The following is a 27,596-nucleotide window of genomic DNA, read 5'->3' on the forward strand; positions in this document are numbered from 1 at the left end:
TTTTTAGTCTGGCTTAAAAATCAAATGAAACAATGAGCTTTGGAATGATAATAGTTCATCGTTGCAGTGTACACACTAATATGATATTGGGCTGAATGGTAGTTTATCTTTGATTGGCCCAAAAATCCGCTGTAAACAGTCTAGTGTATACCCAGTCTAATTGATACAAACAAAGAATTTCATTTATCTACATTCTTTTAATTAATAAGTCCCCTATCAACTGATCTGATAAGGTAAAATTTAATAACATTAAGTGAAAAATTGTAGAATTTGTGTTACCAAGAGATGTTAGATGTGTTTTGTACAGACAAGAAGTGTCTTTTACTTTATCTTGATCCTGTATGTATTTAAATGAAAAATGCCACTTAAACGCTTTTTTTAATAAAACCACCACGAACTAGCATAACCTTGTGTCTGGGACCACTGCTGTTCCCACCTTCCTGGGCCGGCTGTTTATCAATTCTCCAGGGATAATCATTCTAGAGAACTTTGTAATGTACAGCAAGATGGGCAGGAGTATGAAGAATGCTTTTTTAATTAATATTTTACTGTTTATTTTGACAGATTTATTTTTACTCAATAGAATTTTATCTCTCAATATTGATAGCAGTTAGGACTTTGTCTTCTGTATATTTTAGGTTTATTAAATATAGAAAAATGGGCAGATAAAACATTTACTTTCAGTCTTTGCCCCATTAATTTACCCAGAAATGTAATTGGATGTGTCTCATGAATTTAGTATATTAAATGTGTATTTTAGTCACATTTTAATAGTTACAGGGCTAGAAGCAAATATATTTTTTTTACGGTTTTAAAAAAAATAAAATAAAAGAAATGCTGTGTTTATTTAGTTCAACCAGATGCACCCACTACATGGTCATATGAGCCCTCAAAGGATATTCTCTCCTACCAGCACTAAAATACCCCCTAGAGCAGTGATGGCTAACCTGTGACACGCCAGGTGTTGTGAAACTACAAGCCCCAACATGCTTTGCCAGTAGATAACTAGCAGATAGCTGGCAAAGCATGCTGGGGCTTGTAGTTTCACAACACCTGGAGTGTCACAGGTTACCCATCACTGCCATAGAGAATACAGGACAGAGAGAGCCTGGGTTCAAGGAGTCTGCCATCTCTGGCAGGGCCGTCTTCTCACTGCTGTTAGATGAAGTGAACCAGCAACCAATGACCGGTAACGCTGCGTGTTCCATGGAGAGGAGTGGGCCGAGCTCAATAGCAGGAGATTTATACAAGACAAACAAAATTAAATTAAACCCTACTCAAGGCATAAAAACGACATGTCTCTGGAAATGTACACATCAATTGCTACACAGTATTAAAAAAAAGGTGGTAAAATTATAGCGTAATATGCCTAAAAGCCCTTTCCCCTTATGTCACATAACGACCACTGATGGTAAATCACACCTAGACATGTGGATAAGCTCATACAAGCAACTTCATGAACAAAGCATTTCTAAAATGTAAGAGACCAAACAAAACTAACAAAATATTTTTTTCAGTTTGGTGCACTAGAAGCAATGTTTGATGTTACACTTGTGGTTTAACTTTCCACAAAAACAGCATCTATACTTCAGGATGCGGGTAAGCGAGGAGGACGCTGCAAGAGCCACTTCCTACCGAAAAGTTTGCTTCATTTACGAACAAGTTTCAAACCTATCAGATTAAAATAGTGAAGATGCCAAAGCACAGCTGTTAACTGGTCAATATGTTAACAAAGGTATGAAAGAATGTAACAAATCTCCTATGAAAGATATATATATACACAGCAAGATACACAAGCATGTAGACATATCTGAATATATATATGGATGAGATTTATCAAAATGCGTGGGAAAGAGATTTAAAAAAAAAAAACCCATAAGATATAAAAATGCAGTATAGCAACCAATTAGGAAATGAAAGGAAATGTCTTATTGGTGGATATAAGGCACAGTACATGTTCCGCAGTAAACTACGTCAGTTTTCATAGATTCCCACCCATAGCATCTACCCAATGTTTACACACAATTTACCAGCTCGTAACTATGTCAATGCCGAAGGTCTATATTAGCCCTACTATACTTAATAAACACAGAAGGCTGTGTATGTCTATAGAGCATATTAGCAGTCTGCTGTGTACAAATAAATACAGAAAGTTCTTCTTATAGTTCTTCTGATTTTGTAAGTACATTGTCAATGTGTCCCCATTTAAAACTAAAGTTATTTATATGGGATAACAACAAAACGTCAGAGCAGCTATCAAGATAAACGACTGCTGTTATGACATGATCTTGGGTATGACTTGTTACAATGTACTGTGTTGCTGGCAGTAAACAAGTCATACACACAATGCACTGCATTCATCTATATCCGGCTATTGAATGGTCTCATTTTCAGCACAGTTACAGAAATCTTGCTTCTCTTGTGCTATTCATACACGGGGCATTGGATCGCTGCCTCTCCTAATAAAGTCAGCGTGTCTGTAAATACTCACCCACACAGAGGATATTAAAACAAAACCCATGATTTATCGATTTGTTAACCAGCTGGTCCGGCAGGCTGTCAAATCCCACATGTCCAGAGAGAGGAAGACTGCGGCCCCCGTCACCCTAAAAGACAAAATGAGCATATGAGTTACATGTCATAAATTCGTTGCACACGTGTGCGGTTTAGGAGAGAAATCTCACTAACGCAACAATAGACTAGTGAACACTGCACGGGTCAGAGCACAATCATTGGACATTAACAATTGCATACTGAAATAAACAGGATATTTAGTTATTCCGATCAGGGAAAGGATCTGTAGAGAGGTTATTCATGCTGCATACAAAACAGGTGTTCATTGTGTGTGTGACATGAGCCGTAACAGATACAGGCTAAGTAAGGGGCAGAAAACACTCGTTAGTAAAAAAACAAAAAACGGGAGCTATAAACCAATACACTTTTCAACTCCCACACATGATGTGCATCTTTAATAATACACTGTGCATAAAGTAATAGCAACCGGATATCCTACATATATTAGAGGGCACTTTGCAGTATGTTTCATTAACATTTCCCAAGAGGGTTTTTCAGTAGACCACTTGAACTGATAAAAATGCCTTGCTCTAGCAGAATAGCCATAGGGAACCGAGGTGGCCCCTCCTGACAGGGAAAGTTTCTGGGAGGGCTGGGAAGAGGTCATAACTGGATGTACATACTGAGGGCTAGTAAGATACTGCTATCTATACAACCTAAGGCCCTGACATTTCAACTGTGCTCTGGTCCTGGATCCCTCTTCTACCCTCTTAGGATTAATCATGGGCACCTTTCACTTAAACAAAGGGGGGGGGGGGGGGTTTGGGAGTAATATATCCACTCCACAAAGAGCGTTGGTTTACGCAATAACTTTTTACTGGATAGGTTTAACTTCTTGCTTTCATCATAGGCACTGCCTCCTCCTTCTGTCCATATCTTGAACCAACAGAGTGGCCAACATAAGGGTACTGTTGCTGTAGTTGTTTAACAGTCTGGTTTCTTCCTCACAACCGTCTATATCAGTGATGGGCAACAGGCGGCCCTCTGAGCTCTCACCTACGGCCCCCAGGAGATCCATCCTGCTTTACAGCCAGACATATTTGTTATAGCTGGTAAAATGCCTGCGCACATGTTACAGATAGGCGTCTTTCTTTCATTAAATGTATTGCTTCCATTTCTTACGGAAATTAAGAGTAATGTGCGGCCCTTCTGGAGGTTAGAGGGCCGCCCATGCGGCCTCTGAATTGTATCATGTCTATATAAAAATATACACAAATTATCAGACTCCTTAGCAACAGTAACAACGCTAAATATTTTACTTCCTTAAAAAAACAGAGAAATAGCTTTAAAAAAAAAAAAGGATGAGAAACTGAAAAACACCTCCAGGTATATAAACACCTCCAGGTATATGCTACCTACAAAAATTCTAAAGCTTTCAAATTTATTACAACACTTGACAATAAAATACCACTGTGAGGAATAAATTACCAGGGCTCTGTTATCAGAAGTCTTGAATACCGCACTGGATTTGCCTTGGAATAACACAGAAAGATCGACTTTAATACCTATTCAGTTTATACCTCATTTTTTATTGGCTAGCAGTCTATAACAAATTGCCACAAACACTGCATCAAAGAGATTTTATAGATGAAACATTTACACTGTGAGCCTTAGAAGTTGGAAATTAAATTTACCATGGTGATGACAGCACTTTATTGTACACAATATTTATACTTGTCTAAGTGCTGGGGAAAGACACATCCACAACAATGTACAAAGGAAAAACTCTGGGAAGCCACGTAGCACACAGAACTGTTATAAACACTTACTCTAGAGTTACTGCCAAGAAAACTGTTTATAATACAATTAGAGAACCATGTTAATAAAGTACAGATGACAAGCTTACTAAATATAAACACAGTTTATATTAAAGATCAAAAAAATACTGCACTTTACTCACTTATGTCTCAGATGTGAAACAATAGTACTGTATAAGGGTTCTGCACTGGGTTTGGTAACTAGTATATCCTCTTCAACAGTGTTACAGCCTAAGGCTGGGTACATATTACAGGCTTTCCTGCCTATTATTGGACCAATCAAACGATAAACGACTGATTAGCCCGATATCACAGTAGCGTGTACACTTCAATGATGACCAAGTATCGTTCCAAAGCACAGATCGTTTGATTTCAAACCTCGTTCAGCTATGGGACGATGTTCTTACAATACTGCAGTGTGTACGCACTCACGATCAGGATCTCCATAGCGTTTACAGAGTCATGGGGGTATATTTACTAAACTGCGGGTTCGAAAGAGTGAAGATGTTGCCAACAGCAACCAATCAGATTCTAGTTATCCTTTGTTTAGGACATTCTACACAATGACAGCTAGAATCTGATTGGTTGCTAAAGGCAACATCAGCATTTTTTCAAACCTGCAGTTTAGCAAAAATATCCTATGATCTTTTCAGCCGATGGGCATGACAGTTGAAGAGCATAGATCGGAGGGTAAATCTTTTAAAACATGTATAGTGTGTGCACATGTATCGGCATGCTGTTTAGGACTTATATATATTTTTTTTTTCAGTCGTTGGTACAGTCGTTGCCTTAATGAAATGAGGTGCTATACTGACAGCAGGTGGAGATGGTAGAGGAGAGGATGACGTTACTGGCAAAATCGGATGGAGAAGGAAAGGCTAGTGACAAATGAAGCATTACACGGTGTTCCTGCAGTACTTGGACCTACTGAAGTTTTCCCTACACAAATCATACAATGCTATAGTATTGATTTTAGAGAACAACAAATAGGATAAATATATATGCAATATATTTATATAGAACACCCTTTTTTGAGACACCTATATTGATAGTCTAGAAGTTTTAAAGTAAGAAATGGGAGGGTACCCATTACCCTATGTGAGCCTATAGTCAGGAGAGATTCCATATTCCATATTCAAAAACATATGAGAAACATTATGCAACATCACAATTCATCTTTCTGATTCATTGTTTATGCAGCGATGGAAACAAAACTCATCCTTGTTCAGGAAACAAATCTTCCTTACTTAATTACACATGATTAGCAAATATAATCTGCATCACAGCCACTGGTTGAGATACATATTATGCTGATTCGGCTATCAGTCAGTAGTCATGTCATCAGTTTAAAAAGATTAAGATATTTTGCACATCAACAATAAGGATGGAAGGGGGAGGAGGGGAATATATATAAAAAAAACCCAAAAAAAAAAACGACATCAAAGTTAAAAAAGCTTGTGCTATTCTGTTCAAGCACTGCTCAAGCTTCATATACTCAAAGTGCAGTATATAGGCATATCATTTTATTGTTTGCTTTGTCCATATCACATCTCTATGAAGCTGGCCTCTTAATGAACCATTATATAAAGTGCAGACAAATGGGTGTGACCTCATCGCCTCTGTATTGAGATCTCCTTATCCAAACGTCTTGTCAAGTGGTTTCTGCACCATCTTCAGTATGGAGCATAAAATGTTGTAGACATTAACGTAGGCTACTTAAATGTAACCAGTGGTGATAACAGTAGAATTTTTAGTCAGAGTAGTATCAACACAGTAGACTAAGTGTAAATTTACTGTGTGTATGAATAGGAAGGAGCAGCCACCATAGGAATTAATGTTCCCTATGCAGAGCTGGCTTCTGGGTAAGGCGGCTGCTGACCCATTATCCCCTCACCATGCACTAAGACAGTGGCTGCCCCCTTCAGTCCAAGGGGTCTATTTATTAAGAGAGTTCAGTGATAACCAATATGCAGCAAAACACAATGAAACAAAGCAGTAATTTACCATGACGGGACTGCTCTGGGAGCCCCAGAGAAGACAGCCCTCCTCCATGAAGTCTTTCTGCTATTTACCAGTAGCCTAATGCTGCCGGCGAATGTAGGAAGTGTTATACGCATTGCACTTACATGGATGAGAAATGCAGCGAAACTGGATAGGCTGTAGCTGGGTCCCAATGTAAACGATCAGCAAACGATATCCTATGGGGACAGCAATAATCTCAAGGAAGGGGGTTAACGCCAGAGACATCTCTGATATTTCCAACATTAACTGTTTGATAAATATAAAAAAAAAAAAAAAAAGTGAACGAGCCTTTTGCCAGCGTTTCAGCTGGAATTTTGGCTCTTCAGCGCTTCTTAAACAGACCCCCTAAGTATCCTCTGCTGTCTCCTGCTTTCCTGTCACCCGCTGCTGCTCTACTTTCTCTCCTCTGGAACACTGGCAACGGCTGCTCAGCCACATGTCAGCCAAAATATTTACAGTAATTCTGGATAGGTAAAGAAGAAGAATAAAATGGAGCAGTGGGAAAAGTGAAGAAGATGCAACAGCTTAGCAGCAATATCCCTGCAGTGGCCATTCCAGACAGGAGAACACGGAGGGAGCATGTCGTCTGGCTGGGTAAAGTGCACTGATAAAGGCAGGGCAGGGAAATTAGGTAATCATGTCATTTAGAGTGTAGCCTGTGTGATAATACACAAAATGTTGTGACTGATTTTTATTTTGTTCAAAAAGTGCTATAGCTTTTTCCAGCACTAACCTACATTAAGGATGTTAGTACTAAGAGCTGCATTGCACCATTCTCACTCTGCGTGCATGGACAACAGCACAGTATCATATCGCTTGTTATCTATAGCTATTCTGAGCATATACTACTAGTATGTAATTCTATATAGTGCTAGATATTGCACATGGGCCTTGCTGGTGTTATGGCTTGTCTTAAGGTGGAATTAAGCACCACATTTACCCCACAGGTTGTTCACCAATTGGTGGCATATGCACAGTGGTTGCTCCATGTCAGTCAGTATCTCTGGTTAATACAGGGTCAAAACGTCACATGATAAATAAGACCCCTCGAGGCAATTATGATTGAGCTTTTACCATTAGACACTAGAACAAAGGATTACATGCATCACAGAATGTTTAATAAAGAATGTTACTACTTTGAGACACATCAGCATTATTTGCAAAAGTCAATGACTGACTTTCACATGTATAAAGATAATAGTCTTACATGTTCTCGAATACTTTTATATTTTGAGTTTACATGCAATTATGAAATAATGCACAGGACAGAGCTTTCAGTGAATATAGAACCATGTAAAACATCTGGCTATTATCTTCACCTTCTACACCTCTTTAGTCATGAATTTACATACCTCACCTCATTAAATGCTCACTCAACTTCACATTCTTCAAATGGTTCATTAAAGCAAAATTTGGTTTAAAAACCATCACATCTGCTAGTGTCATACCGCAGACTACTGTTTTTTTGTATTTTTTTAAGCATCATAATTGAGAGAAGGGGATCAAGTACTTGCATAACACCCAGCCCACTGCCCCTTATTTACGGACCTTTCACAGCCCCTTATCTCCTGACCACGGATGTCAATGATGTCCCTTGAGTTCAGAAATGGGTCAAATACAGGTTTGTTTGGTTCTTGGCCCCATGACATTTATAAGCAAACTGTAGGCTTTTAATTAAAAAAAAAAAACTATTTCAATATATTACCATCAGATATCTCTATATGTCTCTATAATTCCCAGCTAAATTGATGAAACACTATGAAAAAAGGGCCTGATCAGAGAGGCACAAACAGCATCTGGTTTCAAAAGGGTTAAGATGGAAGTAAACAAAAAATCAGAATGCATTACTTTGATCATAGTTATCTGGAGTGACTTACCAAAGGTTAATGCCATTGTGGATAATTATCTATGCTTAGCTTTGTTTGCTCACCCCTATAACAAGGTATCAGACAGTTTTTTTTCTGCAGAAGTTAAGCATCTCCATTATTATATAAACCAAATTTGTTTTGCAAGACCAGCAGTATGTGTTTGCTTTTACCCTATTGCAGTCAATAAATAATGCTAGAAAGAAAGTAGTTTGAACAGGTTCATACTGCAAATTCATTGACAAGAAAACAGGACCAGTGCTAGACCAGGAGGACTGAACATTTCCATATGTTCCATCAGGACACTATGGAGTAATTTCAATTAGCCATGAGGTTCCATAGTAGCCTCGTGCCCTCTGTTTATGTGCACAAAACCGTCAATTACTCATAAAGATCATTAACAAAACATCACATGGAAATACAACGTTATGCTACTATGGTACCCAGCAGCTAATTTAATCAGTCCAAATAGTCAAGGGGCACAGACAGGATTCTAACCAGCTAACTTATTTTTCTATTACAGGAACACCAGTCATGAATAAATAAATAAAGCAGTCCTGTGGATAACACCAGGACACACAAATTACACATGCTGAATAGCTGCACGGCATTTAGATCACAATCTTGTATATGTAAACCATGCAGGCATGTATGCCAACTAATTACATTGAAGTTATGCAGAGTTGTAACTTCATTTGCATTTGGGTTTACAAGATCAATCTGATTATATGAAGCACTTTATGTTATGTGGTGCATAGTGCAACCTGCTAAAAAAAAAACTGCCCGGGCTTGTGACTAATAAGACTACCCACATGTCCAGAGAGCGCAAGGTGTTGACTCTCACATTAATAACAACCCTTATTACATTCCTAGGTCCAAAATACATTTACACTACATACTTCCTGGGCCTGATTCATTAAGGAAAGTAAAGCCCAAAAAAGGAGTAACCATATTGCATTGGAGAGGGAGGTAAACTTCAAATTTGATGGCACATTTATAGTTGGGAAAGGGCATGTCCTAGTTCAACTTTAAATTCCAATGTACAGTCATGGCCAAAAGTTTTAAGAATGATACTAATATTATTTTTCACAAAGTCTGCTGCCTCAGTTTTTATGATGGCAATTTGCATATACTCCATAATGTCATGAAGAGTGATCAGATGAATTGCAATTAATTTAAAAGTCCCTCTTTGCCATGACAATGAACTTTATCCCAAAAACAACATTTCCACTGCATTTCAGCCCTGCCACAAAAGGACCAGCTGACATGAGGTCAGTGATTCTCTCATTAACACAGCTGAGTGTTGTGGAGGACAAGGCTGGAGATCACTCTGTCATGCTGACTGAGTTATAATAACAGACTGGAAGCTTTAAAAGGAGGGTGAAATCATTGTTCTTTCTCTGTTAACCATGGTTATCTGCAAGTAAACATGTGCAGTCACCATAGCTTTGCACAAAAAGGGCTTCACAGGTAAGGATATTGCTGCTAGTAAGATTGCACCTAAATCAACCATTTATCGGATCATCAAGAACTTCAAGGAGAGAGGTTCAATAGTTGTGAACAAGGCTTCAGGGCGCCCAATGACATCTAACAAGCGCCTGGACTGTCTTCTAAAGTTGATTCAGCTGTGAGTTCGGAGCAGCACTAGTGCAGAGCTTGCTCAGGAATGGCAGCAAGCAGGTGTGAGTGCATCTGCACGCACAGTGAGGCAAAGACTTTTGGAGGATGGCCTGGTGTCAAGAAGGCCAGCAAAGAAGCCACTTCTCTCCAGGAAAAACATCAGTGACAGACATCTTCTGCAAAAGGTACAAAAAGATCAGATTGTTTGGGGCATCTGGAAAAAAGCTTGTCCAGAGAAGGAAAGGTGAGCGCTACCATCAGCCCTGTATCATGCCAACAGTAAAGCATCCTGAGACCATTCATGTGTGGGGTTGCTTCTCAGCCAAGGGGGTGGGCTCACTCACAATTTTGTCTAAGAAAACAGCCATGATTAAAAAATGGTACCAAAACCAAGAGCAACTTCTCGCAACTATCCAAGAATAGTTTGGTGGTGAACAATGCCTTTTCTAGCATGATGGAGCACCTTGCCACAAGGCAAAAGTGCTAACTAAGTGGCTCTAGGATCGAAACATCAACGTTTTGGGTCCATGGCCAGGAAACTCCTCAGACCTTAATCCCATTGAGAACTTGTGATCAATCCTCAAGAGGTGGGTGGACAAACAAAAAAAACCACAAATTCTGACAAACTCCAAGCATTGATTAGGTAAGAATGGGCGGCCATCAGTCAGTATGTGGCCCAGAAGTTGATTGACAGCATGCCAGGGCGAATTGCAGAGATCTGCAAAAAGAAGGGTCAACACTACAAATACTAACTCTTTGCATAAACTTAATGTAATTGCCAATAAAAGCCTTTGACACATATGAAATGCTTGTAATTTTACATCAGTATACCATAGCAACATCTGACAAAAAGGTCTAAAAACAATGAAGCAGCAAACTTTGTGAAAACCAATACTTGTGTCATTCTCAAAACTTTTGGCCATGACTGTAACCATAAAGCTATCAAGTATTTGTGTGTTACTTGAAAAACAGCCACTATTTAACTTATCTGCAAAATAATAAACTAATTTGCATCCCTTTCATTTTAACATGGCTTGTCCAGGAGCAAACTAACTCCTTTTTGCATTACTTTCCTTAATGAATCAATCATGCCCCTTGTTTATTTCAGAAAGATAGCCTAGTTTCACTTCAAGAGACACTTTTTAGACACCTATCGCCTATGTTCTTGAATCCTTCTCAGTCTCACCTCTCCCCATATTTGACATCACTTCTATGGGACAAATTTTACAATTGTTCTAACCAGCCCTTGTTTTTCTGCCCTTTAGATTGTAAGGTATTAATAGCATTTGTGTAATTTGTAAAGGTATTTTTAATCTCTGCAAATGTATATAATACATAATATTTCTGGAGCATTTTAGTTAAATAATAAACAAGAAATATTGCCAAATATATGTATGTGCAAATCAGCAGTTTGAAGTTACAGTATATGATTTACATGAATCCAACCACAAAATATCTACTCTTACCATATTTGTCCTAGAACAAATATCTGTTTGCAATTTAATTAAATAATGACAGCATTATGGAAGGCTGTTTTTTTAAAGACTAGTATTACTAATGAACTGTACATTATCCTCAACACTATAGGCTCAAAATATTTTTTTTTATTAAGTCTTCTATTTCTAATTTATCGTTCCCCAACTTAGTGGAACATTAAAGCTGCAAACAAAGAACAATGAAAGAAAAGCTTGTAAGCATGCAAACAAAATAAATAAGTCAAAAGAAATCAAACAGGAAATAGTGATATGTGCAAAACGGAGCCTTATGCTGTAGCGGTGTCTCATAAAATGAGCTCTCTTTCATGACAAGCAGCAAAACCCTAGGTATTATTAATTCAATTATTTCCTGTTCTATGTGAGGAACTGTGGTCATGACAGTTTCACTACACTTCACATCCGTACCAGATGCTTCAAATTGTAATATAATATTACTGCAATTTACCATACAGGTGTTTCCTTGGTTAGCCAAGTAAGAGATGGACAATATAATTTAGAATTCAGGAGCCAGTAGGAGCTTTTTTAAAAAGGAACCAAAGACAATAATGATCAACTGTCATCTATGTCTGGCTCGTAGGTTGTGTCCAACCCTGAAATAAGTATAATCAGCATCCCAGTTTGCAGGAAGGGTCTAGTAATTTAGGCATCTGTCTGTAATTTTGGCTATGTCTGGGATGACCAGGGGTGGCTGGGTGGATCAGGGGCTGGACAGTTTTGGAAGGTATGTAACAGACCTGTATAAACATAGTGGGGTAATGGTAGCAGTCAATGTTGTAGAATAGGTTCTATATTATACCTGGAGGTAGAGACCTCACAGATTATAAGAGGGATGACTACTGGGAGCGTCTGTGAAAAAACTGCTCAACTTGCAATTGTTTCATTGGAACAGTATTCCTAAGAACAGAAGCTAAGGAGATGTTGGCATTAAAGCCTGCATGGAAGCCATAATCACCTAGAGGCACCTGTTGATGAGACTCTGGAGTGATGTCCAAGACAACTTTTTCTATCACTATTACAACACCAAATGATATCATTCCTACATACATACACACACTGCTGTGGTAGGTTATATTATTCTCAATTATCAGTTCAATGTAACAGGTAAAATTTGTTTCTAATACCACAGCCCATAACAACATTCAGAAATATCCATAACAACAATTTGAATAAAAACCCTTTTGTACAGAATACTACCTGAATACTTCTGACAGAGATGGGCAGGAAGCCATGTAAATATTCTATTTTTTTTTATTATTTATTTAAATGGGCAACAATATTACAGAGTTCAAAAACAATGTTAATAAAAATTAGCCTTTGCAGCGCTTATCCACTATCCTGAGGAGTGTAGTTCAAATGTTTGGAGAAATGAAAATTATTTAAAGAAGGTAATTTTAGTTCAATATATTGCAATATATGTTAGACTGATCTACTTTGCTACTTTTCTTGTAGCTCCACTTAGCCTTCCCCCAGCTTGCTTCAGATGATTACCTTGATTTCCAATAAAACTGTTATTTATTGGGGAGTACTTGCCTTTAAAAAAAAGAGTTAAGACTTAATTAATTGAAAAAGCATAGCAAATAATGGTGTTGAAAATTCTGATTAAATTCGGGTTTAGTTGAGTGAAGGGACTGACCAGATAGAGAAGATATATACATCTGACTATCCATGTTTTTAATACAGAGAGCATCTTAACTATAGTATCAAAACATAAGAGCCCTGCCCATTGGTCCAGGCTGTAGCTAGTTAGTAGTTCTGATTCTGTGACTCCTATTTTCTGTTATACCAATACATGTGCCCTAGATCCAAACTTTGAATTCCCAGGTTTATGTGTTGCAGCCATGTACAGGACTTTGTGCTGGATCTAGTGAAATTGCAACCACTGACCCAGCTAAAACTCAGCAACAATGTCTTTGCTGGCAGTCAATATAAACATTACTTTTACATCAAATGGAACTCACAATTGGCTGCACCATTAGGGCCTGAGGCAGAGTTGAACTTACGTCAGCTTGTGTAGAGTAAAATCGCAATGGGAATGCCCACAAAGAGAACGTCCGCATACACGTCAATGCAGACTTGCATATATCTGGCATTTGTGCTTCCTTACAACTGGAAAGACAATGAAGGAATGTGCATGCAAGTGCAGGCCAAGGGGTAAATGTATCAAGCTGAGAGTTTTCCAGCAGGTTTGAAAAACCAATCAGATTCTAGCTATCATTTATTTAGTACATTCTACAAAATGATAGCTAGAATCTGATTGGTGCTATAAGCAACATCTCCACTTTTCAAACCCACCGGAAAACTCTCAACTTGATACATTTACCCCCTAGTGTAGTATGGTTATGTTCACACAATTGCGGCTCATACAGATCTGCAGAAACACACATATATACTGAGGTGCATCTTTTGCCTAAACCATGCACATATGCTGCCAATGCGGAAGTCGGATGCCTCTTGAGATATGTACAACTCTACATATGGGCAGATACACAATTTTTCAATTTTCGCTGGTTTTATTTTTTTCCAAAGTAATTTACACCTATGTTCTGACTACTAACAACCAGCTCAATACATTCCCAGCACCCTCTGACAAATGAAAAAGTATCTACTGTCTTCTTATCTTCCTATTCTACCACCTGTCCTCTAGATCCTATACCCTCACAAATTGGTACATCCCTGTATCCTGTGCACATCCCACCCATAACTAAAATCTGTAATCTCACGTTTTCTCTACTGGTATCTTTCTCTCATTATTCAAGCATGCAGTGATTATTCCTATTCACTAAAAAACAAAGAACTTTCTTTCAAATTACCATCCTATATCTCTGCTCCATTGCCCCTCTCAGCATCTCAAAAGATTGCCTACACTCACCTTAAATGCTTTACTTCCTCACACAACCTATTGGGATCCTCTTCAGTCAGACTTTCATTATTCACACTCCACAGAGGTTGCATTGACTGAAGTTGTTAACAATTTAATCACTGCAATATCAAAATACCATTACTCACTTCTCACTGCTGCATTTCACACTGTTGACCACTGTTCTCATACAGACGCTACAATCCTTACGTCTTCAAGACACTGCCCTTTCCTGGTTCTCATCCTACCAATCTAATCGCTAGTTTATCTGGAACCACCTCTGCTCCGATTCCCTTATCAGTTGGAGTATAACAAGGCTCAGTCCTTGGTCCTCTACACTTCTCTATCTACAACACATTTCTTGGAAAACTAATAAGCTCCTTTGGATTTCAGCATCATCTCTATGCGGATGATACCCAAAAAATTATCTATCTTTTCCTGATCTCTCACCATCTGTGTTGTCCTGTGTTACTGACTGTCTTTCTGCCATTTCATCTTGGATGTCCTCTCGCCAACTCAAACTCAATCTTTCAAAAACAGACTTAATAATATTCCGACCCAACAATAGATGCTTCCTGCCTGACATATCTATTTCTGTTGACAACAGAACAATAAATCCCACTCCACAAACTTGTTGCCTGGGTGTGATCCTTTGTTTCCCAAATCAACGTTATATCTAAATCATGTTACATACATCTAACATACAAGGCCATGAGAAAAACTGCACTAACATACATCTCCTCACTTGTCTCAAAATATCTGACAATTTGATACCTCCATTCTGCATCTCTCATCCACTTTCATTACCTGCTCCCATTCCTGGTTACAGGACCTGTTTCGGGCTGCACCCACTTTGTGGAATACTCTCCTTTGCACATTAAGATTTTCCTCTAATCTACAAAAATTCTCTGAAAACCCGCCTCTTCAGATAAGCATATAATATTCCTCAACCACCCTCTTAACTTTCCTAGGTTACCCTACTACCACCATTTACACAAGACCAACATTGCTGTGTGACTGGATCATATAGCCCACTAAGCACTTTTTACCTTTGCAATATGACTGGGCCGATATGTAATGTGCAATATGTATACAATATGTAGCATCAGCCCCTTATTTATAGCCTACATTTTTTCCCCACCAGTTTTTGCAGTAATTACAGAGGCTATATATGTCAGAAGCAGGGCAGGAAAGGCTGTGAATGTCCAGACCCCTCACAGTGCATCTCCTGGGAACCATTGCAAGTAGTTCCCAGGAATGTTATTTCCCATGGACAACATTATGTTACACGTTATAATACAGCAGTTACTTGTGGTCTCACTATGGGATAGAGAGGTTCCTGTAATACCACTGAGTTATAAGGCTGTGCATGGAAGGCATAAGCATTCCAGAGAATATCTGAGGGGCACCGGAGGGCATGGCAGTCAGCTGTTCATATATGCAGTACAGTAGCATACTGAATCATTAGCCTCACTATATCTTAGCATTCAGTCTAGGGGGACAGACGTGTTTTCTGCACAAAGAAATTGAGTATAAAAGGGTTTATAAAATAGCTAAACATTAAAAAAACAATTGACGACACCCAGATATAAGCTACATCTGTTCCAACCTCACTCTGCACTTCTTCTCTAACTACACTGGACATAGTAACTAAGTATTTCTTTTTATTTCCTTCACTTTCTTGCTTCTAGTCTGAAATCCAAATGTTTAACATACTGCTTTTCATACTCTCCTTTCATGGCATTATCTTTAGGACTATATCATCCTTTACTCTTTCTGCAACACACCTTTGTTCACACTGCCCCTTCCTTACCCCACTCACCTCTATTTAACATTCATGGACTTTTTTTCCTATTTTCACTAAACTAAACATTCTCATCCTGCTGAGAGAAAGTAAAAGGTCACACACCCTACAATCATCTTACCTATCTTTCTGTCTCTCTGCTTCTAATAGCTGGTGGTAAATCACCTAATCCAGGTCCCCCTCACTTCTCCCATATATACACATATTTCTGAACACTGCCAAAATCCAGCTAACCTGAAACACGTCAGCCATCTCCCTTCTCTTCCAAAGTGTTTTAAATGCGCCCATGGAATGCACGCTCAGTTTGTAACAAATTTCACTCCATACATGACCTCTTCCTCACAAACAACGTCAACCTTCTGGCAATAACAGAAACATGACTCAAACAATCAGACATTGCCTCACCTGCAGTCCTTTCACATGGTGGCCTCCATTTCACCCACACCTCCAGACCTGGAGGCAGACCTGGAGGTGGGATTAGATTACTTCTCTAACCACATTACATATTCACAGTTCTACCAAATGTCCCGTCACTCGCTTTAACATCTTTTGAAGTACGCAATATTCTAATTTTAACCCATTCTCTATGCATGTTGCTGTGATCTATAGTCCCCCTGGACCACACCAACAATTTATTGAACATTTTTCTTCGTGGCTCCCTCACTTCTTATCTTCCGACATGAGGTGATTGAGTTATAGGGTTGCACCGCACCAAGTGGACCATTAGTACTCCAATGATTCTTTCATAATGTTTAAGGGAGGGTGCACTCACACACTCTATGAAATCAATATTATTTTTGAGAGAGAAAGAAAAAAGTGTGTCCAAGGATAGAGGCACTCAAATGGCCGAAAACCTTTAAAACATAACTTTATTGATTTACATTAAAATATATATTAATAGGGAATAATCCCTCAAAGGACTAATAGCGAAATATTAAAATAGAGTATGAAATGTATACATTTCATACTCTATTTTAATATTTTGCTATTAGTCCTTTGAGGGATTATTCCCTATTAATATAAATCAATAAAGTTATATGTTTTAAAGGTTTTTGGCCATTTGAGTGCCTCTATCCTTGGACACACTTTTTTCTTTCTCTCTCAGAAATAAGACATGAGGTGATTGCAACATCCTTATTGCTAATCCACATTCCAATGCTGCTTCCAAGCTACTCTCACGGCCTCTCTCAGTGGGTTTAATCCTCTACTCATTGGGATGGCCACTGCTGCAGAATTAGTGGCACTATATAAATAAATAGATGATAATGATCTTGTTTTCTCTAGACTATGCTCAGTTTCTGATTTCCTTAACACTCCTTTCCCCCTCTCATATCATCACCTTATCAGTTACACATTCACCCCCAGAACTTCTCAACCGCTGCCAAGACTCCTCATACCCGCAGAAATCTTAACTCTGTTAATCTTCAAAAGTTTTACACCTCTCTCCAACACCTCCTCTCCCCAATCTCTACATTCTCCTCCCCTGATATGGCAGTTCCACATTTTCACCAAACCCTAGCAACACCCATTGATCAAGTGGCTCCAGCGACTCTTCATACTCCACGTCGACCTCAATGTCAGCTGTGGCACACTAGAATAACATGAAGTCTTCAAAAATGTTCTGGCACAGCAGAACGCCATTGGTGTAAATCTTGTAGCTATAATGATTTCCTCACATATACTGCTATCTACCACTCTTAAACACACATACCATACTTCCAATCTCTCATCTATGCTCAACCTTCTAATCCCAAACTTCTCTTTAACAAATTTAAATCTCTTCCCAGCCCTCCCATCCCAACTCTCCAACTACTATCAGTGCCCAGGATCCTACATCAAGGAAAAGATTGATAAGATCAGACTAGACTATTGCAATTCCCTCATTACTGGTCTTCCCAGAATCAGACTCTCACCCTTACAATCACTTTTGCATGCAGCAGCCAAATTGATTTTACTTGCAAATCATTCTTCCTCTACTGATCCACTCTTGTCAGTCTCTATATTGTTTGCCTGTGTTTTACCGAATCCAATATAAAATTCTTCTACTAACATACTAGGCCATCAACAACACTGCACCTACATACATTTCTTCACTTGTCTCAAAATATCTACCAACTCGACACCTCCAGTCTGCACAAGAACTGCGTCTCTCATCCACTCTCATTACAAGCTGCCATTCCCGCTTACAGTACATTTTTCAGGCTGCACCCACTTTCTGTAATTCCCTCCCAGGCACTTTCCTCTTGTCTTTAAACCTTCAAGCATTCTCTGAAAACTCACCTCTTCACACAAGCTTATAATATTCCTTATAATAGTAATGTATTATTTTATTGCATTATATATCATGTATTTTATAGTAATTTTTGTGCAGACATGTTTTTTATGTGTTATTTTTATCATGTCTGTTGTGTAGATTGTTAGTTTGTTCGCTGTATTTGTTTTTATATTAAAATGATGCCGTATGGAGTCAAGCCTCTCTTTTGTTTTTTCCAAGCCTCGTTTTGGCATAATGATCCAAGCCTCATTTTTGTACTATGTTTTCTATGGGATACCAGCGCTATTCAAGCCTCACTTTTGTACTACAATAGGATGTTACAGTGAGGCGGAGAATGTAGATACACAAGTGGTATAAAAAGGTGCTGTTTTGCACAGCATACCACAAAGCCTTGATAAAGACTCAATTGGAAGAGATGAAATGTGTTGGTTGCCATTGTATTCACTCACCAGAGGATGTATAATTGCTGCTTGAAGGGAATCGCTATCCCGGGTGGACCATCAGTCCTTTCCTTCCTTTGGGGCTCTAACATATGGACCTTCTGGTATGAATGTTCAATTTGTTTATATGGATGTCTCCCATACATGTATTTTGAATGTGTGTGCTATGGTGCATTTGATTTTAAAGTTGTAATAAAAAAGGGTAATACACTATACGCTCCCTATTTCTTTCATTTATTCATGGTTCATATACCTTATGGAAAACTGTATTAAGAAGAGATCCTGTGAGATATCCAGAGGTTCATGATACAAGGCTCAGGGCAAGAAAATTTATTGCAAGCATAATCACATGTGGGGAGGACATCTTCAGGTTACTTTCTTGCTTATAAATGTTATCAATACACCAATCTGCATAAAGGGCTCCATACATGATAAGATACCTTTATCACCTATGGCTATTTTGTATTGGTGGAAGCCTATACGTTTATTTACATTTGCTAGTCTATATCAGCCTTTTGTATGAGTTCTGGTGGTAATGTATTAATCTGAGTTTTCCGGCGGGTTTGAAAAGTGGAGATGTTGCTTATAGCAACCAATCAGATTCTAGCTGTCATTTTGTAGAATGTACTAAATAAATGATAGGTAGAATAGGATTGGTTTTTCAAACCCGCCGGAAAACTCTTCGCTTGATACATTTACCCCTGGTTTCAGATTGTCATCCAGAGCATAAGAAATCTATGTGACAGAAGACTAGAATTGTTTGCATTTGAGCGCCAGGTGTATGTATAAACTTTATTTTTTTAGTCTATTCTTTTGGAATTAGGTGAAATTCCATATACATTTACTAAGCTGCACACAATAGGAGCGCCAGTTTCATATCCATATATTATTGTATTTATAATATTCCTCAACCACCCTCTTAACCTCCCTAGGTTACCCTATTACCACCCTTTACACAGTTCACACAACACTACAACCCTCTGAGCCACTGACCAACACTGACTGGATCATATGGCCCACTAGGCACAATCAAAAGTACTCTAAGACCCTTGGTGAAGGGTTCTGGGGGTTCAATAGTGTTGTGGAGAGCATTTTCCTGGCATGGATTGGGTACAGTCATTCCCCAAGAATGGAGAGTCAATGCCAACTGCTACTGACTGGTACTAAATGTTTGTCTTCATCCCATCATTATCACCATTTATTTAATATAGCGACACTAATTCTGTACAGAGAACTCACTCACATCAGTCCCTGCCCCATTGGGGCTTACAGTCTAAATTCCCTAACGCACACACACACAGACTATGGTCAATTTGTTAGCAGCCAATTAACCTACCAGTATGTTTTTGGAGTGTGGGAGGAAACCGGAGCACCCGGAGGAAACCCACGCAAACACGGGGAGAACATACAAACTCCTCACAGATAAGGCCATGGTTGGGAATTTAACTCATAACACCAGTGCTGTAAGGCAGAAGTGCTAACCACTAGGCAACAGTGCTGCCTATATGTTGCAGGATATCTTTCCTGATGGGAGATAATGGGGCTTCCAAATATTGCTAGGTTGCATATAGGTCATACTGGCAACATGAGGTGGTCCAGCACCCTATTAATTGCTTTTGCATTGGTGTTTTGGCCCTTCTTAATTATGTGTGTGTCACTATACTCACAAGTGCCAAACAGGCCCAAGGAATTGGACAAGTAGCCTATTCTCGTCAGCTACCAGGGCTCGTGAATAGGCTGTCCCAGGTGGGACTAGGACGAAGATCCCCTGGGTTAGCTGAATGTAACGGACACGGCGTTACACACGCCAGCTCTCCATTGCCAGAGAAGTACACATCTTCCTTGGCCTGGAAGATTGCAGCATTGTGGGATGTGGGACAGTTTCCAGCTGCTGGGTGAAGATGATGCATGTATAATTAACAAAGTACAACTACATCTTTTGTCCACTATACAGTACATGCGTTAAACATTGTTGTCTGCTATAATCTAAAACAAACCCACATGTGTACGTCTTTGTATGATTTCATGCAGATAGAATATACTTTACCACTGAACAGCCCGACATAATGTCAGCTCTAATACTCTGCACAATCCATATTCCACCCCCAAAGGCAACACTACTATTTATTTACTGCCAGGTCCTCATCCCTGAGCTAATTGGAAAGGACAGCAAGGTCGCTGCTTCAGAGTAACAGCCAACACAGGATATTCACAACTAAGGTTTATCTATGAAAAGCATGAGATATTTCACATTGATGGCATGCGACTCCTTTTGCTGTTTATTAATGTTTAATTACCACATAGTCTTGTAAATCTTACTTTCATTCTTCCATGATTTATAACTTCTCTACTCTGACACTCATGTCAATGCAGTTTTTGCTTACCTTAAATTACTTGGGTTGAATTTTTTTTCTTTTACTAGATAATAGAACATTTACAGCTTGAACCTCAATGAAATATCTGCCTCCAAACTGTGCTCAAGTAACTGAGTGAAAGATTGACTAATTTATGGTGCAAATTAAAATTTTGGCGCATGATCCAATCACCTAAATCTTAAGTAAATTTTTTGAACATAGTAGCTAGATGGTAACTTACATACAGAATCATAATAATGTACCTCTTCCAGAGGGCTGCTCTGATGGGCAACACATCCATCACACTTTAATCTGCCTTTATAATCACAAATGTGCATTAGAAATAGACCAGAATTAGGGGTTCCCTTTCATTGTAAGGCTGCCAGTTTGGTTGTATTGTGGCAATTTTCCATAGCATATTTCCTTTACTAAAACCGTTACCAGCTTTCTTGCACTAAACAACCAGGTCTATACCCTATATTTGGCCAATCTGAACATCAGGGAAAAGGAATATATTGTGCCAATTAATTCCACTACCTATATATAACATGTAGTTTAAAAGATCACAACCTATCAAAGAAACAGATCAAATGCTACAAGAGTAGCATTACATGCCAAATTCTGCAATTAGTTAAGGATATTAACATAAAACAAATATTACAAGACTTAACATATACCACTTGCTTTTGCAGCAAGCACAGCCTTGTGCAGGTATACCCAATCATCCCTGTCTTTTGTTTGGGGGGGTGCACAATGTGATGCATGTCTCAAATTATTTGCAGTTATCCATTTTCTGACGTGCATTATTCCTTTATTACAAACACCTTTCAAAAGAAACAGAACATAGATGTGAGGAAAGATGTTAAACAAGAGAGTTACAAATACGAAAAAGGGAAAAGGCAAACGATACAGACACAATCCATATAGACTTACTTATGGATTGTTATATACATCAGCATACCCACCACAAGGAACACATAACCCAATCATGAGGATACTGGGTAGTATAAATGATTAGTCATATATTAAGGGTAGACGGTGTCATCCACAAGAGCAGAAAGCAGTAGACCGGCTCTAAGCTTTTTCCTGCACCTGTTATGCAAATGGTTAAAACGTTTTTTTTCCTTTCATCTTCCCACAGTGCCATGCATCCCCTACATTGCCAACGCCCTGCATTTGGCTGCTGGTCTGGTGTAACACAACCGTTATACTATGCACACAAAGGGGGGAAGCTGCTCCCCACAATCAGCAGAAGGATGAGCAGGAGATGCTGCCTGCACCCTCTGACATGACTGCACGGTACAGCCATATACCCAGACGCACAGTCAGCATCTAGGATCCCCTGTGTGTGGTCACATACAGAGCTCACCCATCACTGCACCAGCTGTATTACTCACCATCTGCCGAGCTATCTCAGTGGCGGCCATGGTCTATCCCTCAAAGAAACTGAACAGGAAACCTACAGAGAAACTGTTACAATCTGGGCGGTACCAAGTGCTGAGGAGGGGTTGTCCGGAGTGAACAAAAATATCGTCCTTTGTCTTAGAAGCAACCAGTACAAGTGTTATAGCATTCACAGCATGCAAGGCGCTTAACTGAGTCCCCCAGACATGTGTTTATTGCATTGTGATTGTCTTTAGGAGGTTGGAAAACAATGGTGTGTAAAACTGGTCCCTCCCTGCAGTCAGTGGATCCTTCCTCTTTTCATTGAAATTTCATTAAGATTTGACTTGAAGCTGGGAACACTGAGGTGCAGAGAAATGATGGGCAGACACAAATACACAAGAAATACTAGCTTGTTATGACGAGTAAAAATACTTTTATCATATCCAGATATCTTCTCATTAACCCATTACCTGCTAGAGATATTGTATAGCAGCAATGACATTCTCTGTATTTTTTTGTACAGTATTTCCTGAAAACCTGTTTTATATTCATCCTACTACCGTGTACATAAGTCATTTGATAGATTTGGCAGCCTCACATGAACCCTGGAACCCTCCAATGAGTCGCCCAATACATTAGACTACATTCTTATATATGTGATTACCAGCACTGTGTTCATTGCAGGTAAATTGTACTTCAACTTGAGTATTTTTGGGAAACATTGTGACAAAGACAGCATGTAGAAACCATTTTAATTGTCGCCACCAAATTGTATTACGTTTTATAATGAATTGCGCCTACAATAAAAATTAAACATGACTAATAACTTGTAATGTAATTTCATTTTTATTCTTATTTCACTTGCAGTCATCTGCTCTTTACTATGGATTTAAGACTCAATTATGCTATGCTGACCCAGGAGCATTAGTGTTCTCTTCTAGCACTGGAACCACAAGGCAGCATTTGCATGGATTACGACCTTACAGAACCTTTAAACACTGTGGGCCTGAGTTATTAAGGAGAGCAGAGCAAAAAAACAAACAAAAAGGAGTAAATGATGTCCGGGACAAACCATGGCACAATGCAAGGGATGCAAATTAGTTTATTATTTTGCACATAGGTTAAATACTGGCTGTTTTTTCATCTAGCACACAAATACTTGATAGATTTATTTTTACACTGAAATTTACAGTTGACCTAGGACATGCCCTACCCCAACTATAAATCTGCCATCACATTTGAAATTTACCTCCCCCTCCGATGCAACATGGTTTTACCCAGGTGCAGAGTTACTCCTTTTTTATGCTTTGCTCTTCTTAATGACTCCGGCTCTGTATGACAATTCCCATAGCAGCACACTAATATTGGTGCTTCTTTGTCATATCACTACAGTAATTCCTTATATCTCTGGCACTACCAGCATTTACTTTTTTTATACTGCCAAATCTTTAACACCTAAAGCCAAAGGTGAAATACTGGTGGGCCGCAGGGTTGCCATTTGGAGCTATGGATATACCTACATAGAGAAATGGATTAGTATTCAATGTTATAATTTTACAACAACAGCTACAGTACTGTTTGTCTCATAGACATATGGCTAGATTTACTAAGCTGCGGGTTTGAAAAAGTGGTGATGTTGCCTATAGCAACCAATCAGATTCTAGCTGTCATTTTGTAGAAGGTACTAAATAAATGAAAGCTAGAATCTGATTGGTTGCTACAGGCAACATCCCCACTTTTTCAAACCCGCAGCTTAGTAAATCTAGCCCATAGACTGTCAGTATTTCGGAAATCTTTTAAAAGATTTCAAAGAGTGTCACTGGTCATTCTATTGTCATAAAAGTCTTACTTAGTGTTGGTAATCACATCTCTCTATCTGCATAGCAACATTTCCCAAAATAAACACTTTATCAATATAAGCACACATTGATTCCACTTCTGAGGTGTTTTTGTTTGTGTGACCTATTATATCATTTATATGTGACATACAGAAAACAAGTTATCCTGTACTGCAGAATTTACAAAGGTCACTATCAAGGGTGAGGCTGTAGGCTGACTGTTTATAAACATGTTACCTAACTGCAAGATTCGAAATAGTGCAAGATGGTTATTCATTCTAACACTAATGTTGTATTTGTTTTAAAAAAATACTTGATATATCAAATCAAGTAAGTATATGGGGTGTAATTTTGGGGAATAACGTTAATTTAAGGAAAAATCATAAAATGGTGATATAATTTGAAGGAAATGTGGTACCAGGCAACATGCACCCATAGCCATGGAATGAGTTGTGTCACATGACTTATTTTGAACTGTCAGTGAAGGTGGAAACACTTTTGTACATATAAGTAGCACTTAAGCAAATTGTTTATTGTGTAAAATAAATTTATCACAGGAGTTATCTGATGCCAGTACTCATTATATATGATGAATAATGCACTCACTACTGTAAAGTTTAAAGATATTAAAAGTCACCAAAGGATTTAATTGACCATATGAAGTCTGTAGGCAGAGCATATTTATATGTCACATACCTCTGAGATTAATTTTAATATGCATTTCATTTGACAGTAAAGTGACCCTCCTGTGTAGGTGTTTTCCATTCACTGACAGGTCTGCATTCTGTCACATACTTTTAAAATGAGTCACGTGATGCAAACGACATGAATCAACAACATGCTGATGTCACTGTTCAAATATAATGCTATATTTTCCAAGTCATGTGACTTGTATATTATATATGGGATAATGGACCCCCTACTATACATTACCTATGCGGAATTCACCAACCGCAGAAAAGTACAAACCCATAGGCCTCTGAGGTGACTTCTAGTATCCAAAATTTACGGTAGGGTATTAATTATTGCTAGTTTTATTTTTAAAAACAAAAAAAGTTTTTTTGTACCACAAATTCACAATGACACAGACTCACACTGACAGACTGATACAGTGACTCACAGAGACAGATATTGGCACACAGACTCAAACTGGCATACAAACCCACAATTACACATTGACATTTTTTTTATTTATTTTTTTATGTTGCAGCCCTTGAAAATCTGCCACTGGAGGCAACCAATTCTAGTCTGCCCAATTATAGGGTTGTCACACACACAGCACCAGTAAATCACTGGTAATCTAGTTCATTTAACACACTTTCTGAAACAGAAAGCACTATAATAACATATGAAAACGTGTGTATATAATAGGTCACTTTCTGTTTCTTAAAAGAGGAACATTACCATTGTAGTGCAATACCTTGTTCAAACCTTATAAACATATCTTTTCTATAACAAATCCACTGAAACACTTTGTAACCTTGCAGGTGTATTCCCAACAGCTAGAAATCAGTAGAACAGTGGCATCTTCAGGTTATATTGAAAATAACATGCACCTCTAAAAACTGGGCATGATAACAGAACAACAAATATAACACATGCAATTTTTGCAATGATGTATATTTCAGGATTCAATTTCATTTCATTTTAACTACATATAAAATAACATATTTTAGTAGTATATCTTCTTTATAGGGACTCCACCAGCTCTGCGTCTGTGTTAGCAGACTGTTGACATGTAGCAGAAGATTGGCACCTGTTCAGAGTAGCAGTGCCATCAATTATAACTATAGATACTTAGTGCTGGTAATTGTTGTCCATTTCTTTTAAAAATCGTATAACACCAAGGTCCCTGTTTTGTTTATACCGCTTTCATACTGCAGAGCCCAGGCAACATCCCGGTATATGAACCTGGGATATTGCTGTGGGACAGAGGGGGGCAGAGGCTCCCCCGAAGTCAAAATCCCAGGTAGACCACGTTCATACTGAACACGGGTCTGCCCGGGGTCTCCATGGCAACATCACAAGAGGAGCTCTGATTGGCTCCTCTTGTGATGTTTTTTTTTTTAGTTTTTTTTTTACTTTAACATTATGTCTGGTGAGACCCGGGTCGCACCATTCATAGTGCAGGCTTCCCAGGGCGAACCCGGGAATTACCCCACCAGAAAACCCAGGTCTAATTCCCGGGAATTAGATCTGGGACCATTCATACTGCACCTCGACCCGGGTTGTCTGGGCTTGCCCTGGCAAAAACCCGGGATTTTGGTGCAGAATGAATGGGGTATTATATGGCTCCAGGTCTCTGTCAGGGAATTTGAAGATAAATTCCCACCTAACTGTTCTTGTTGTTTACATAACACTGTCCAGACCCGTCACGGAGGGGTAGAGATGGTGCTGTAGAAGAAACAGATCCAGAGAATGACACATGGACTGGGTTAGATGTAAGTACTGTGCCTTGTAATTGGGAGTGCAAAACAATTGTAGGAAGACATCATACACAGAACGCCTTGTTACTGACATGGTGCACTCCAAAGGATGCACAGAGTGTGGATGTCAGAGCATGTAGCAGGAAATGTTCTTTATCATGCCATAATTATGTCTGTACAAGTAACCCAATTCATATAAGCCTGCTTAAAATAATAAGAGAAAATACACTGCCAAAATCTCTGGGTGAGAAGTTAATTCCTGTGCCCATTGTGTGGCTGTAGCACTGGCTCTCAGTGCTCCTTACTGGAGAATAGGGCTGCTTATGTCACGAGACAAGGCGAGAACATAATTCAGACAACGCCATCCTCGAGGAGGTAGACAAGGCTCTTACTTTACCTTCTGGCCCCCCAACATCATTATCATAATTTATTAATTTATAATAAATAATAATAAATGCATTAAAGCAATTAACAGAACAAATAGCATGGTATACAGAAAAAAATCAGCTCAGACATGACAAGGAACATACAAGGTAGATGGACATGAGACATGGTAGAGAGAACACTGGTCATGAGAGCTTACATTCTAAAGGAGTTGGGTGAAGAGAGTAGGATCAAGTGGGACAGATTAGTTTGGGTATGGACCAGGGTGGAGAGACATGGAAAGCAATCCACGAAGTAGAAGTATATAGTAGTGGAGCATTAATGCGCCTTAAAGCAGGTAGAAAATAGTTGTACATTTTTGGTGAGTTGCAGTTACAGGAGAGTTGAAGAGTTGCAGGAGGCTTGCAGGGAGAGATAATGGAAGGGTAGGGAGTGATCATCTGTGGATGGGAGATGAAGTTACAAAAGGGTTAGATTGGAGGGCTAGAGAAAAGCCAG

At 38.8% G+C, this 27,596-nt stretch overlaps 1 protein-coding gene across 7 annotated transcripts in view; it reads right to left on the reverse strand.

Annotated features, from left to right (window-relative positions):
• Nucleotides 1-22,570, reverse strand: part of SEPTIN6 (septin 6) — a 47,164-nt gene extending 24,594 nt beyond the window's left edge. For 4 of the 7 annotated variants that reach the window (XM_075184292.1, XM_075184290.1, XM_075184291.1 and 1 more), the window contains exons 1-3: nucleotides 6,458-6,610; nucleotides 4,003-4,046; nucleotides 2,492-2,606 (exon numbers count right to left, since the gene is read on the reverse strand). In XM_075184292.1, the coding sequence (XP_075040393.1) occupies nucleotides 2,492-2,606; nucleotides 4,003-4,046; nucleotides 6,458-6,596 (298 nt within the window). In that variant the 5' untranslated portion in view covers nucleotides 6,597-6,610. Of the gene's footprint in view, nucleotides 1-2,491; nucleotides 2,607-4,002; nucleotides 4,047-6,457; nucleotides 6,611-6,695; nucleotides 6,785-22,461 lie in introns of those variants that run through there. The other 3 variants (XM_075184296.1, XM_075184294.1, XM_075184295.1) reach the window with 3 other exon arrangements.
• Between the last annotated feature and the right edge of the window lie 5,026 nt (nucleotides 22,571-27,596).

This window comes from Mixophyes fleayi, chromosome 9 (genome assembly GCF_038048845.1).
Source record: "Mixophyes fleayi isolate aMixFle1 chromosome 9, aMixFle1.hap1, whole genome shotgun sequence".
Classification (NCBI taxonomy): Eukaryota; Metazoa; Chordata; class Amphibia; order Anura; family Limnodynastidae; genus Mixophyes; species Mixophyes fleayi.